This window comes from Columba livia, chromosome 2 (assembly GCF_036013475.1).
Source record: "Columba livia isolate bColLiv1 breed racing homer chromosome 2, bColLiv1.pat.W.v2, whole genome shotgun sequence".
Taxonomy (NCBI): Eukaryota; Metazoa; Chordata; class Aves; order Columbiformes; family Columbidae; genus Columba; species Columba livia.
Window position 1 is genome coordinate 159,547,156 of NC_088603.1, and position 15,240 is coordinate 159,562,395.

At 41.1% G+C, this 15,240-nt stretch overlaps 1 protein-coding gene across 41 annotated transcripts in view; it reads right to left on the minus strand.

The window, feature by feature from the left end:
* TSNARE1 (t-SNARE domain containing 1) overlaps positions 1 to 15,240 on the minus strand; it is a 540,792-nt gene that overhangs the window by 337,870 nt on the left and 187,682 nt on the right. For all 41 annotated transcript variants that reach the window (XR_010470816.1, XM_065054562.1, XM_065054558.1 and 38 more), the window contains 2 exons: positions 9,428 to 9,505; positions 1,395 to 1,464 (listed from right to left, as the gene is read on the minus strand). Coding sequence is in view for 40 of the 41 variants with exons in the window: in XM_065054562.1 (XP_064910634.1) it covers positions 1,395 to 1,464; positions 9,428 to 9,505 (148 nt within the window). In the remaining variant the exon portion in view is untranslated. The remainder of the gene's footprint in view (positions 1 to 1,394; positions 1,465 to 9,427; positions 9,506 to 15,240) is intronic.

Consider the following 15,240-nt stretch of genomic DNA (forward strand, 5'->3'; position numbering starts at 1 on the left):
GCACACTTAAAAACAAAATAAGCTGCATTTCACTATCTGGACAGCTAATGATAATTCCGAGATTAAAAATAATTATCTCAATTAGTGCAATATGCATCTATTTATGTAACTGCTCAGGAAAGAAGAAAATTATCTTGCTGTGTTTTCGAAGCATGCTGAAGAGTTGAGGAATTGATCATTAAATTAAAAATAAATAAATAAATAAAATAATAGTTTGGGAGTACAAGCACAACAGATACTCTCTGTGATAGAAAAGCTTTCCTGGGTTAAGGATGTTCAGCAGTGACCAGGTTTGTTTTATGCTACAAATACTTTTGTACATGTAAACATCTTTCCTGACTACATTGATCCCCACAGGCTGCCTTTTTACTCTTCCATCCTCTCCAACCTCCTAAATTTAGTTCCAAATGTTCTGACTATTATTGCTATTACCATTTTTAATCTGTAAGTTTGCAAAACAGAGCATATGTGAATTATAGAAGATCTGAAGCACTGATGAAAGCAGAGGAGAATGCAAACCAGTCTGAGAGTTTATATTGCACTGAGAAGGTTGGCCAAGTCCACCAGACAAATTACAGTGTATAAAGCCAATATAAAGAAATAGAAACCAAATTATTCCCTTTGTTCACAGTCAAATCTCAGCAGGAACTGCAGCCACATACACAAAATCAGAGCCACATCCTAAGCACTTGATTCTAGCATGCGAGCTGCATTAAGGGAAGCAGCTTTAATAAATCGTGCTACATTTGGAAAAGCCATTTTAATTCCCTAATTAGCATGCGTACGATGAAAACTAACTGTGCGTGCTTGTGTATACACATATCTAGAACACAGAGTTTAATGAACTGTATCTATTGCAAGGGAAACTGAAGTTTCATTTTCACAGTTTTGTGCCATGTGATGCAGGTTTGACACCACAACACACTATTCCACCTATAAAATACCTTTTCACTCTCTTTTTTCTCTTAGATTCACAATCTTTGGCAAAGAGGCGAGGCAGAAGAAAAAAAGGAAAAAAGAAAAAACTACACAAGCATCCTAGTCTGGCTTCACATTAAAATAAATATAAAAGAACAAAAAAAAAAAAAAAAAACAACAGCAGAAAATAACAACCCATATACAATGACAGAAAAACCTCTTACACTGTGGGTCATCATTTTCTGTTATCTACCTACCATTCTCTGCCACCTGAAACCAGCACAAGCAAGGCTTTATACGATCAATACATGTCCTACCATAATTAATCACCAACAGAAAGGAACAAAATTAAGTAAGCTTGACAAAAAAAATTGTCCAGGTATAAAAAATGGATAGAAGAAAAGGAGGATAGATGAGGAAAAGTAGTGAAAAGGCTGGGACAAAAGGAGATCTACAGCAATTCAAACCAAACTCACAGTCCATCCTGCAGCTCTTGAGTATCATTTGAGGTCCCCAGAGATCGAAGGCTTCTCTCCAAAGAGGTCACTGTCAACAGCAGAGAAAGAAAAGATAAAGAAGCAGTACCCTTTTTCAGAGAAAAAAAATATTGGATTTTCAGTAATTTCTTTGTTTTTTAATTTATTTTCTTTCAAAACAGCATGAGGAAGTTGTGTTTGGGTAGGTAACTCATGAGAGAAAGGGGACAGGAGCTGGTAATGCCTATTACTCAAAAAATTGATAAATTGGGTCACTTGGATGCATAAATGGTGAATCCACTTGTCATGTGTTGTGACATGATGGGACATGACTGCTTGCAACGACCACAAAATCTCCATTCCATGGACCTTGCACAGATCTCTGACTCTTCCAGTCCCAGACTTTTTAACTCTTCATCTTATAGCAAGTGCATTAAATTCCCAGGGCTGGAGACAGAATCACAAAGTCACAGAATGGCTGGGGTTAGACGGGACCTCAAAAGCTCATCCAGTCCAACCCACCTGCTAAAGCAGGTTCATCAGAGCAGATCACACAGGAATGTGTCCAGGTGGGTTTGAAGGTCTCCAGAGAAGGAGACTCCACAAACTCCCTGGGCAGCCTGTTCCAGGCTCTGGCACCTCAAAGGAAAGAAGTTTCTCCTGATATTCAGATGGAACCTCCTGTGCTTCAGTCTGTGCCCATTGCCCCTCATCTTATTGTTGGGCATCATTGAAAAGAGTCTGGTCCATCCTCTTGACACCCACCATGGAGATATTTATCACCATAAATAAGATCTCTCAGCCTTCTCCAGGCTGAACAGACCCAGCTCCTCACGCAGTCCATGCCTTGAGACACATGGAACATCTCCAGCTGGCAACACGCCCTCAATGAAGAGGCAACAAATCACATAATAAATACTCATTGCTCTGAATAGCGATTAAGAGGCAGAACACTGCTCTCCATTCTGGTATCTTCTATCTCCTTGTTCAAGACTTTAATAGTAAAAATATTTTCTTTGTTTTAGTTCAGCTGCTTCACTGCGATCATCTTCTGTGTTGGAGCTAAGGAGCTTCTTGGGCTTTTCCATCATAGAATCATTTTGGTTGGAAGACACCTTCAGGATCATCGAGTCCAACCATAACCTAACTCTAGCACTAAACCATGTCCCTTGTCTAAATGCCTTTTAAACACCTTCAGGGATGGTGACTCCAGCACTTCTCTGGGCAGCCTGTTCCAATGCCTGACAACCCTTTCTGTGAAGACTTTTTTCCTAATATCCAACCTAAACTTTCCCTGGTGCAACTTGAGGCTCTTTCCTCTTGTTTTGTGACTTGCTCCTTGGTAGAAGAGACCAACCCCCTCCATGCTCCAACCTCCTTTCAGGCAGTTGTAGGAGAGGAGAACACCCTAAGAGCAGCTGAATGCTGGAAATACTGGTTGGTTCTGCAATACAGAGGGACATCAGATTTAAGAAATATGAGTGTTTATGTATATGAAAAAAGTGGCCTTTTAACAACCTTGAATGTTCACCATCAAATTCACTCTCAAATTAACAGAAGGTCACTACTTTTGGACTTAGAGTATTGAGTATGCAAAGCACTTTGAGGTCTTTCACAAGGAAAGATGCTAAATAAATGACAGTCTTCATATTTGCATGTGAGATTTTTCTCAGGAATGCTTCCAGTTCTAAAAACTCATAACCCATTATCAGTCACACTTCAATATTTAAGTAAGGAAAAAAGAACAGATTAGAAACATAGCTTAATTATTTCTGTAGAATTTTAAGAAATCCTCCATTTTAATGACTCTGCAGACTTTGACGTGGCCTGTAACTTTGAACAAGTCACTAATATTATTGCACTGACAGACAAAATCCCCTTTTCTGTTCTGGTCTTTCCTGGTGATACAGGGAATTGACAATTAACTAATTTAAAGAACTAACACTTGACACTTAAAGAACTAACCTTACCCCACATCACTAAAGAGACTTAGAGAGCTAACCCTTTAACCCACATCACTATTGCCTAGCCTTGCTTAGCTCTGTGTAACTTATTGTACAAGAAACAGGACTTCACTGACGACTTGCAAAGATAGTAATCCTTGGGTGCATCCTTGGTGCATTCTTGGGTGAACTAGATTACAGAAACTTGGGCACAGGACAGGAGATACGCCAGTTTTAACCAGCTCAGTAGTCTGAGTCCTAACCAACTCATCACACTGGACCAAAGGTGACCATGTACAGAGAAAGAGGACCCGGGTTCACGATCACTGTGCAGCTGCAAACAGGAGGAGCCAGAGGTGGAGACTATGGAAATGGTCTCCTGGAACTCATTGTAATAAGAACCGCCTTCTCGGGGACAGGTTATGAATATGTATAGGCGTTCCTAAAACTTTCATGAATATGTAACACTTCACTATATTTAACCAAGCTCACAGCTACTGTAATTTTACACATGTATTAGGTGAAATGATTCCCCGTGTGTCCGACGTCGTAAATAAATACATACCTTCCTTATAACCTCAAGGGTTGTAAGGTCATTTCTGTGCCTCATTTGGTTGACACCAAAAGTCACCAAATAGCATAAAAAAGTAATGAATGTACCTGGACAACATGAGTATTCAAAACAGGCTTGAATTTCACCATATAGTTTCACCTTCCTTGCCAGACCTCAATAACATATTTTAGTGTAGAGTTTGGCAAATGAGCAAGATAAAGCCTCAAGGAATTGTCTACAACTGAGCTAATAATTATTATCCTTTGATAGACGCACGGTGTTATACGGAATAAACTGAGATTTTTCACTAATAAACATTCGCTTCTCTAGGGGAAGAGGTGCCACAGATATTATAATTCCCTCTCTTTCTGCATCTGCAATCCTAACAAATCAATCTCCCATGCAATCTATATATTGTTCATTTCAAAGACAAAATTTGCCATAATCTAAAAATTCTTCTGGGACCACCAACTCTGCAACTCAAAGTAGCAAAACCACTTGCGTGGACATTAAATTTCATAGAATGTGTTAATGTAATGGGTGCAACTCCAGAAGGGAAAACAGCAGCTACAGCATCCAGGCACCTTTCTAACCTGAGCTGCAAAATCAGAACTGACTGGGAAGCAGTTTTTCTGTTGCATGAAATGGTTAAAACTTCACACAAGTGCCATTTCACATTGAGGCAAATCCAAGAGCTTTCATAATTATTAAATATTTTGGAAAACAGGCATGCATGCAAAAGAATCTGAGAAACGAATGCAAGAGAAGAGTGAAGCATGTGTCAGGCAGGTGAGAAAGTGACTCAAGTTTAAGTCTCCACCCTAAAATTTTATCTAATATTTTAATTTGAGCATAATATTTATGTACTAACATAAAGCTCAGTCATCCCAAAAGTACAAGATATGCACTCTGGAACAGCCAAAGGTCAGCGTTAGATATGGCTTTTACGTGGGAAATGGCAGGACTAAGACTCAAACTTGAGTCTCATGGATCTTGAGGTGGACTAAGCTATTTTGGGATAGATCTAACTTAATTTGGCCAAGGATTGGTCTACCAAAATCCACATAGTTCCTGTGCTGGATGTGGAAAATCCCTTTCAATTTCCAAGTTCTGACCATGCGAGCAGTAATTCTACCAAAGGAGCAACACATCAAGCTGTGCTGGACAGATGCTGCAAAGCCAGTGTTAAAACAGACATCTCACTTTAAAAGCCTTGTAGGTTTAATTTTTAAAAGGCATATAGTAGTCCTCCAGGATGAGGCACATTCAGAAGAGATCACTGCACAGATTTACGTGAACTGAGAGTTTGGCACCAGTCGTTTGTGCTGCTGCAATCCTTAAAATCAATGGGGGATAAGAAACCATCTTGAGGTGGCAACGGAGACTTTATCACATGCTGATAAAACCTTTGCTCAGCCTCTCAGATCAAGGTAATGGGACTGCACATGGCACCAACCTGTCACGGGGAGTCATTAATGAGCAAGTAACAGGAATTAGAGAGGGAACAGACCCATTAGAGCACTCAGGTTCTTCATCTGGTCAGGACAGGTCTGATTTCTCTAGTATATCCTCCGCTGATGAGCCCTCTAGATGTGATGCACTACACCAATCCCTTTTACGAGCATTATTTATTTCAGTTATTTATAAGGTATTTACTGAGAGGCAGCTAAAAGCTGTACACTGAAAGGAATGCAAAACTTTAATAAAAATAAGTAGAAAAAAAGCCATCAATAAGACTAATTCAGCCAGACTATTTGAGCCTCTTTTTTGTGTATTTTTTTTCCCCTGAAAGGAAAAATCAACTAAACAAAAAACACCATAAAACTTGCATAAGTCAAAGCATGATCAGACAACTTTGCCTATGCTCAAAAGGGTCAGCCCCCAAAGAATTAGGAAAAGAAAGCAGATGCAAAGAATGGGGAAAAGCTGCCTCTTCCCCTTGACACTTCTGTAAGACATGGGATAAATAAATGTTTGCAAGCTCATGACCTGGCAGGAGAGTCATCCAGTAGCACATAAACAGAACCAATGCTCTTGACTAAGATATTTTACTCAACACAAAAGGAAGATTTTCATTTCAGGTGCATCGTTTGGACTCCAAATTCAACAAGGAACCTGGAAAGCCTCAAAGAGGCTGAGCTAAGGAAAAGGGGAGTTGTGTTTGGATTTATAAAACCCTGTAGGATGTTCGGCACCCCATGCTCAGCACAAGAGAAGTACAAGCCATCATCTGCTGGGCATCTGCAAATGCAGCTGCTTGCGTGGTGGTACCCAAACAACAGCACTGATCTTGCTACATGCTCCGAGATGAAGCTTGCTGGGTTTCCTGAAGAGACCATATGGTACAGCTGTACGGGGCAGAAGGGATCGTGGGCATCCTTTTCCATTTTATAACTCTGTAAAGTTCTTTACCTAACGTTGATTAGGTCTGCAAAATCTTAGCAGTGCACTCAGCATCCCTCTCCTGAAAAGTTGTATCCACATTTGGGGAAAAAAAGAAAAACCTAAGAAGCCACACAAACTGAACAAAACTGATTTTAGCAGACAAAAAATACATGGGTGGTGAACAGAGCAACAACAGCAGAGTATGTTATGGGCATTCCTTCAACCTAAAAGCACTTTAAAAAGCATTATAAATTCATGGATTCATAGATTTTAAAGGCCAGAGAGAGCAATTCTGATTATCCAATCTGATTTCCTACCATAAAATTTTGTCCCATCACTCCTACATCAAGACCGTAGACTGTAGCTGGACTAAAGTATCTTATAAAAAGACATTTGAATCTTGATTTAAAGGTTCGAAGCAATGCCAAATCCATCACGTCCCCTTAATAAGCAGTTCTAATGGCTACTTATCCTCATAGAGAAAGATTGAATTTGTCTAGCTTTGACTCCTATCTCCTGATCTTGTTACGTGTGGGGATGTTAGATTAATGAGTCCTAAGCTATCTATTTGATGTCTTTCTTCTCAGAGAGGTACTTAGACACCACGATCAAGTCCTATTGGATGTCTCAAACACAAGTTCAGATGGCATGCATTTTAAAGCCCGATTTGCACACTTCAAACAGTTGTCACAGCTCTTCTCTGTACACTCTCCAATTTTGCAAAAGAGTTTTAAGTACAGGCACCGCCGTTACCTGCTTCGCGGAACACTCAACACAGAAGACACATCATCACACACTACACCATTACAAGAGGAGAAACAAAGACCACCAGGAATTGCTCAAAACCTAATAGAATGGATTAATGCAATTCTAACAAAGAATAAAAATAGAAATCAAATTGTGGCATTTAAAAAAAAGGTTGTACCGTTCATATTAAGGGTTTCTCAGGATAACTTCCACTACAGCAGGAGCTGCGATTACAGCACAGAGATATATCAAGTCAGACTTAACCTGGCTAGTCTGGGTATTAATAGCACACAAAGAGTTGCGAGCAGGTTGCAAAGCTTCACACCGAGCCTTTGGTTTGGTAGTAGAAGTGCTACAACCATTCATCATTACCACTATTAGCACTTGAACAACCAAGATTGATGCTACTTCAGGTATTTGTGTGTGTTATAATATGGTAATACACCCATTTGTAAGCTAAGTACCATCCCTGGAGGTGTTTAAAAGACATGAAAATGAGGTTCTTAAGGACATGGTCTAGAGGCGGACTTGGCAGTGTTGGCTTAACCGTTGGACTCAATGATCCGAAACATCTTTTCCAACCAGAATTATTCTGTTCTATGATTCTATTCTACCAATGATCACAGGTAGGAGGTTCAAGCTTCCACAGTGGACACAAGCCCAGGTAACGACACTGGAGTTCCCTCAAGTGAAAGCTCAGGAAAAAAGATCTGGGGCTCCTGGTGGACACCAAGTTGAACATGAGCCAGTAACATGCCCTTGCCACAAAGAAGGTGAATGGAATCCTGGGCTGCATTAGGCAAAACATTACCAGCAGATCAAGGGAGCTGATTGTTCTCTTCTACTCAGCACTGGTAAGGCCACGCATGGAGTTCTGTGTCCTGGTCTGAACTCCTTAGTACAAGAGAGACATGGACATGCTAGAGAGAGTCCAGCAAAGGGCCACAAAGATGACTAAGGGTCTGGAACACCTCTCCCATGAGGAAAGGCTGAGTGAGCTGGGACAGTTCGGCCAGGAGAAGACGGAGAAGACGGAGAAGATGGAGAAGACGGAGAAAGGTTGAGGTGGGATCTTCTTTATGTATATGAATATCTGATGGGATGGAGCAAAGAAGATGGAGCTAGGCTGTTTTCGGTGGTGCCCAGTGACAGGACCAGATGCAACGGACATAAACTGAAATGCAGGAGGTTCCCTCTGAACATCAGGAAACACTTTCTTACCGTGAGGGTGGCTGAGCCCTGGCACAAAGTGTGAATAATTATTGTCCTTCTGATTTTACAGCAAACTGGGTATTTGAATAACTTCATAGATCCTACCCAGAGCTTACATTGGTTTCAAGCCTTCACCTTCTGGGACGCTGGAGAGCAGCAATGATGCTCACAGTACTCGGGGGTACATCCATATTGCAGGAGGCCCTGAACTCAAGGTGATGATTTTCAAAAGAAACTCAAACCTACGAATCCCTTGTAATCATAGAAAAATCAGTGCTGGAATTTTCCTGACAGGTGGACCATGCACAATTTCTCTAAAGAAGAGACAACTATTTTTTAGAAGTTTTACTTCCCATTCTTCTTTCAGCAAGGATTCCTCGCTACCAGGGCTGAGACCTTACCCCTGGGACACTTTGGAGAACAATTACAGAAATAAGAGGGCACTAAGATCCTTTATTTACACCAAGCCCAGCCCTGTCTGTCACCCAACCCCCAGAGACACAGAAAAGACGAGAGAAGCTGTTCAAGGTCCACCATAAAATCAGCACCCCATAACTTTAAATCCTTGTCTGACACTAGTGTGTTTTTGAACCGTGAAACCATGACATTAACTACCATTCAGCAATGTTAGTTTGTATCTATCTGCAAAATAAATCCCTCCAGGCCAAACCAACAAAACTGATGAGCCAAAGGAGGGAAGCGCTCGGCAAATCCAGGGTCTAAGGAGACGTGAGTGGGAATAACATCCCCGCTCAATCTACAGAGTGAAGAATAACATAAGAGTTTTGGTGTTGATGTTTTTATAAGGGAGATAGATGTTTTGTAAGCTCCTATGACAGGCTCCAAAGGCAGCAATGCTGCAACACATTAGAAAACGAGCCTGGCTTGTTCCACCTTTCTGCGCTCTAACTCCCTATTGTAACAGATGACACAATTAAAAATAGAAAAGGATGTAGTCTCAGCAAGGATTGGAATATATCTGTGCCTGTTTAATGGAACATATGGTGGAATATTTTTACATCTTATAAAGAACTGTGTATTGGACATGTGCTGGTGCTCATGAGATGCAGCAGCAGAAAAACTGCATTAATCTTTGCTCCCTGACAACGGGAGCTGCCATACGCTGGGTACATGCACACGAGTCATCAGCAGGACAGCACACAATTGACTAGGAAACCTTTCATTATACGCACCATTGGAGTTAATTCGGAAGACATTGGCTGAAGTCTCCTGAAAAAGTTCCTGTAGTTCACTGGGATCAATCTGGGTAGCTGTGAAGACAAAAAAATATGGAAGACATATTAATAATAGAGACCACCAATCACTTTGAAAGGGGAGTATCTTCAATTTGATCTTCTGAAAGGGCGTGCAGGTTCTTCTTCACTGTGGAAATTTAGCCCAGCTCACATGGATCAAGACAGAGTTTGGTCGGAGTTAATAGCAATTGAAATATAAATTATTTCTGCTCATTTACTGAGTGAGAATATCAGACCCACAAATGAATGAGAAACCACAAGCACAACAGCATGGTCAAGCATTGCTTAGCAGAGCAGGATGTTATGCGAGCAGGTCTGGCCCTCAGAAATGGGGAGAAAACAGGAAGCAGAGTGCTCCATGGGATCAAAGCTTTTGGGGCAGGAATCATGGAATCATTTCATCTGGAAGAGACCTTCAGGATCATCGAGACCAACCATAACCTAACCTAACTCTAGCACTAACCCATGTCCCTGAGAACCTCATCTAAACATCTTTTAAACCCCCTCCAGGAATGGTGACTCCACCACTGCCCTGGGCAGCCTGTTCCAATGCCCGACAGCCCTTTCCAAAGGGAGATGTGAGCCCAAATGTGTTTTCACACATTCATCTTCAATCCCCCAAGACGAGCTCCTTTTCTTTATATTCCTTCCTCATACCCCAACTGCAAGGGTCAATGAATCAGCACCAGGAATTGCTATTGCTGCTGCTCAAATGACTTCACTCAGCTTCATTCCCAAAGTCCCACTTTAGCCAAGGCACCAAAAATCTGCCCTAAAATGAGAAAACTGAAGTGAAATTTTGAGTGCTTGGCTTTTGGTTTGGGTTTTTTTGTTTTTGTTGTTACCTACACAGGTTGCCCAGGGAAGTGAGTCACCATCCATTCTTGGAGAGGTTTAAAAGGTATAGAGATGAGGTTCTTAGGGACATGGTTTAGTGTTAGAGTTAGATTATGGTTGGACTCTATGATCTTGAGGGTCTCTTCCAACCACAATGATTCTATTATCTCCCAACATTAAAACACCTGAAACCATCCTGAGCTTCTCGATAGCTACATCATATTCACAGAAGCAAAGATGTGAGGTTGGACTGGGCTATATAACAGAAAAAGGACACATTGCTTAAATGAGCTTTTAACAGGCATTGAGTTTCTGACTGGTAATAGTCACCAGAGAAACACTCATTTATACCTATGTCTTTGACACCAGATTTCAGACAGCAGCTTCACAGCAGATTTTCCAATGGTTTAGCCCTGTTCTGCGTCCCACTTGGGTTAGTTCTGCAGGTTTCCCAAAAACTGCTCTACCTGAAACTTTGGCCAGGTCCAGAAGTACCGCAGGGTTTGTACACTCAATGCTCTACAGCACATTCAAATGGCTGCTGCTATAAGCAAGCTGCTACTCCAAGTCAAAGTACTACGGAAACTCAAAAAGGAGCTACAATTCATATTTTCAAGTCTGCAGACTATAATTATGACATATTCTGCATCCCCTAACCAGGTTGCATTAAGCTGTTAAAACACTGTTTGGAAGAGCAGAAGGTCATCAACAGAATAAGGTGAAAATCATTAACATTGGACAAAACAAAAAAACAAGTTGCTGCACTGCTCTGGTTGGTCCTGAGGATGCATCCCGTGGTGCTTGAGGACAAGCTCCACATCCACACAGTGCAATCGGGGGATTTTTCCACTGCTTCTCACACATCTTGCCCGCAGCATCTATCCCGCGTGATGCTTCAGCCCTGTACCAGTTGTGAATAAAATCCCGGAACAGCCTGTCAGGTTGACACAAATCCAGGGCATTAAATAGTGTTTAATCCATATGCACAGGGGCTTGTTGCTAGAGATTTTTGCACTCTTCTACTGTTCCTCCTAAATCAGCTGTCCTAGACACTCCTTTCCATCGCCTTGTATATGAGGCTATATAACACAAGAAATTAGCTCGGGCTTGTCCGTCCCCCAGGAATTTCACTTGTTGCTAACTAGATTCAGCTTTCATTAAATCACTGATGAAAAAGCAGCACAGGATAAGATTTTTAGATCTTTACAGAGTGCGCTGACCCCATTTTGGTAGGTTTTCCTGGATTTTCAGCATGCTGGCACACTCCAGGTTAGCAATATAGGAGGATGGGTAGCCAGGATGTAGCTTCAGCTTGGCCAAATGTCTAATTGCATGTGCTGAGTGGACTGGTCCATAATTTTTGTGAAAAATTGTATTTTTAGCCTAGCCTAGTGATCCTGAGTCCATACACACTTAACATACTTTGCTGAATGAAGTTTCATATGAACCATGATTCCATCAAACCAGGGCTGGAAATTCCTTCAAGTCTTCAATTACATTCTTGCATTAAACTCTGAGTAACATGGACTTCACAATTCAATGTGTTCCCATGTGGGGACACTCCTACAGATCCACAGAAAACAGCAGGTACCTCTGGTGAGTAATTTAAAATGCCAAAATCACCCCAAGAACAAGGTGAAATACCCCAAATGTTGCAAAAGGCAGGAGAAGCACCAGTTTTGTTGCATGAACTGGGCACACCTGCATTTTGGGGTCCCCACAACACCATGATAAAGAAACTTGAACAATATTGTGAGTCCAGAGTTGGTCCATAAAGTTAAAACTACCCAGAAAAATCAGATGCTAATTTGGAAGAGTGGGATTTATCCAGCGTGGTCATGGGAATACTAATTTGCTGACCTTGTATCACATTTCCCCAATGGAAAATAAGCAAAACATACCAGGGCAATGTATGAGGATCATACTCTGGAGACATGGAAATATTTCACTTTTTAAGCCTCAGCATGATATTTACTTCAGGCAAATGCAAAAGGACCATGAGATTATGAACTCTCCCTCAAAGCCCCTCGAAGGCTTGAAATCTCAATCCATAAATACCTAACCTCACATCTCAAACAAGTGCAAATTAAATGAAAAAACAAAGGCGGATGCAACCTTTGGCCAGAATTTCCAAGCAATTACTTTGAAAATACCATGCTCAGAGAATGGTTTATCTGAGAAAACTGCATTGAATCCAGCTTGCTATTTCTCGCCCCTGGATTTCATTTCATGTTACAGCATGCTGCCAGTTCTGGTTTTATTTTAATATTTTGTTTTAGAAAAGAGAATAGTAACAAGGAGTTTGTTTTAAGTGCTCCAATTTCAAGCTTCCACACTTCAAGCAGAAATGTTGTAACTATTCATGGAGGATTCAGCAGTTCGAGCAGACAAGGAAAACAATTTAAAAACAGCAGCAGAAAGCAAAGGAAAACCACATCTGTACTGCCAAGCTAAGTGAAGACAACCCAAGACTGTGAAAGAAAGGGAATGTGAAGTGCATTTCTGTCTAATAAAACATTAAAAACCTTTGGCTACATAAAGCAAGTGCTAAAACATTATGATTCCCCAAGAAGGAATCTGAGGTTGTCAATATCAAGTAGATATTTTGTATGCCCCAACGCTAACAGAGATCAGGGCCACAACTTGGTGACTTTTACTCATACCATGGGTCCAAAAAGCTATGAAGGTGTTTGTGGTGGTTAAATTACCAAATCCTATGTGCAAATAATTTCTCCGCTTCCTTAACTGGCTGTTTCCAAAAACATTTTGACAGTTTCCAGCTGTTTTCCCCACTTGCTTTCCAGCAGAATCACTTTGGTAGGAGACAGGACAACCCAACTTCCAGCTCAACCTTCTTCTCACCTACCAAATAGTGAAGACCTGTTGTATTTATTGCCATTGCTAAAGCAATTATTGCAATTGCTAAAGCAGCAGCAATTAAAACTTCTTTCCTACTGTTCCTTAATTCTTCCATCTTCTACCTGAAAAGCTACAGGTGAGTGCAGCAAATGGAAAGGGTGAGTTTTCAAGTATTAATACACGCTCTACCAAAGCAAAACATGTTTATGTGCTCTGGCCAAATGCAATTGGGGTCTCAGCTGCAAATGGGATCTTTAGGAAATGTACAGCTTGAGGTGGAGCCACTGCCTCATAATCCACCTTGCTGCACCCTTGGAAATGCATGTATTGGCTTTTCTTCTTGTTGTTCATGTGTTTATTTTGCTTATTGCAGCAAAAATCTCTTGCTTTCACAAGAAAAATAGTTGCATCCCATCATGCAATAACTGCATGTGTGCAGTATGAGATGTTCCTTGTACAATGATACTGATGGTGCATGAGGAGGGACAGGGAGGAGGAGGAGGAGAAGCCATTGCAGCCAAATTGTCCTTTTTCCCCCTGACTTTGCTGCCTTCTGCTCCCTGCTAAACCTTCCCATCTTGTGATCCTAGCAAACTGCCTCAAAATAAACCTTGAAGGCAATATGCCCTCTAGTAAATACACAAGAGCAATGGAACAAACCTTGTTTTATTCTTAGCTGGTTGCTCAGCTCTGTATCACCACAAAAAACTCAGGAGTTGTTCTGGGGATAGTTTATCCCAGAAATTGCTTCCTCTAGGCAAAAAATCAGTGAGAGTGCACTGGGTTTAAATCAAGACATGCAACACCATCTCACACCTATTTGCTATGCTGAGGTGACATCCTGACCTCTGTGCTACCTCTAGTGCTTTGACCAACGCCAATAAATAAATAAATAAATAAATAAATAAGGAACAAAACCAAGGAAACTGAATCACAGAATCATAGAACCATTTGAGTTGGAAAAGACCATTAAGATCATCAGTCCAACTATTAACCTAACACTGACAATTCCATCACTAAAGCATGTCCGTAGTGCCACATCTACACATCTTTTAAACCTCTCTAGGAATGGTGACTCTACCACTGCCTTGGGCAGCCTGTTCCAATGCCCAACAACCCTTTTCATGAAGAATTTTTTTCCTAATATCCAATCTGAATCTCCCCTGGTGCAACTTGAGGTCACTTCCTCTCATCCTATCACTTGTTACTTGGGAGAAGAGACTGACACTCAACCTGTCGCCATCTCCTTTCTGGTACTTGTAGAGGGTTGCAGAGCACCTTAGAAATCCATACAAGCCATGATCTTTGCAGCCATTATTCCAGTGGCAACTCAGAGTTTCCTTTCCACATTTCAGTGCAATTATAATGTCCAATTCATCACACTTAGCTCTATGGGACATAACCTGGAGCTCGTGGTTTGCTTCCCCCCATCCTGCCCAGGAGGGAGAAGATGCTGCTGATGCACATGAGCATCCCTGGAGCTGTGAGAGTCATTAGCTCCAACCACCGACAGCAGTTGCAGCAAGAGAAGGAGAAATCTAAGCGAGCTAGCAAGCAGAAATGTCTTTTAGTTCCTCTCCAAGACAAGCCAAGTGCAAAGCCTGAAAAGGTTTATAAAAGGTCTTGTCTCTAGTGATCTGGATATAATTAATGTCCAAAGGGAATAGCTAGAGGTCCAAGACAACAAGCATGGTAAAGGCATCTACAGGAAGATCCTTTTGCTTAATGTTAATGAAAACTGCCTGTGCTCCCCATGTTAATCTTCTTTGCCTATTAATTATTTCACACTAATTTGAAGCTCCTAATGGCTTTTCTGCAGACAGGTGAAGTCAATTGCTTCCCTGAATTCAATTTTGTGGCAAACACTAAATAACTCAAAAGTTGCAGAAAAGAAGAGGCAATAATTACAGTAACTCTTATAAAAAAAGAGGAAAAACAGGACAAGAATTCAGTGTATCTGCTGTAGTAAAACAGCTCAACACCTCAGATTCGTAACGCATTTATCCCCAATACACCACCAAAAGCTATATCTGTGTTCTGTAAAAGACAGTCAC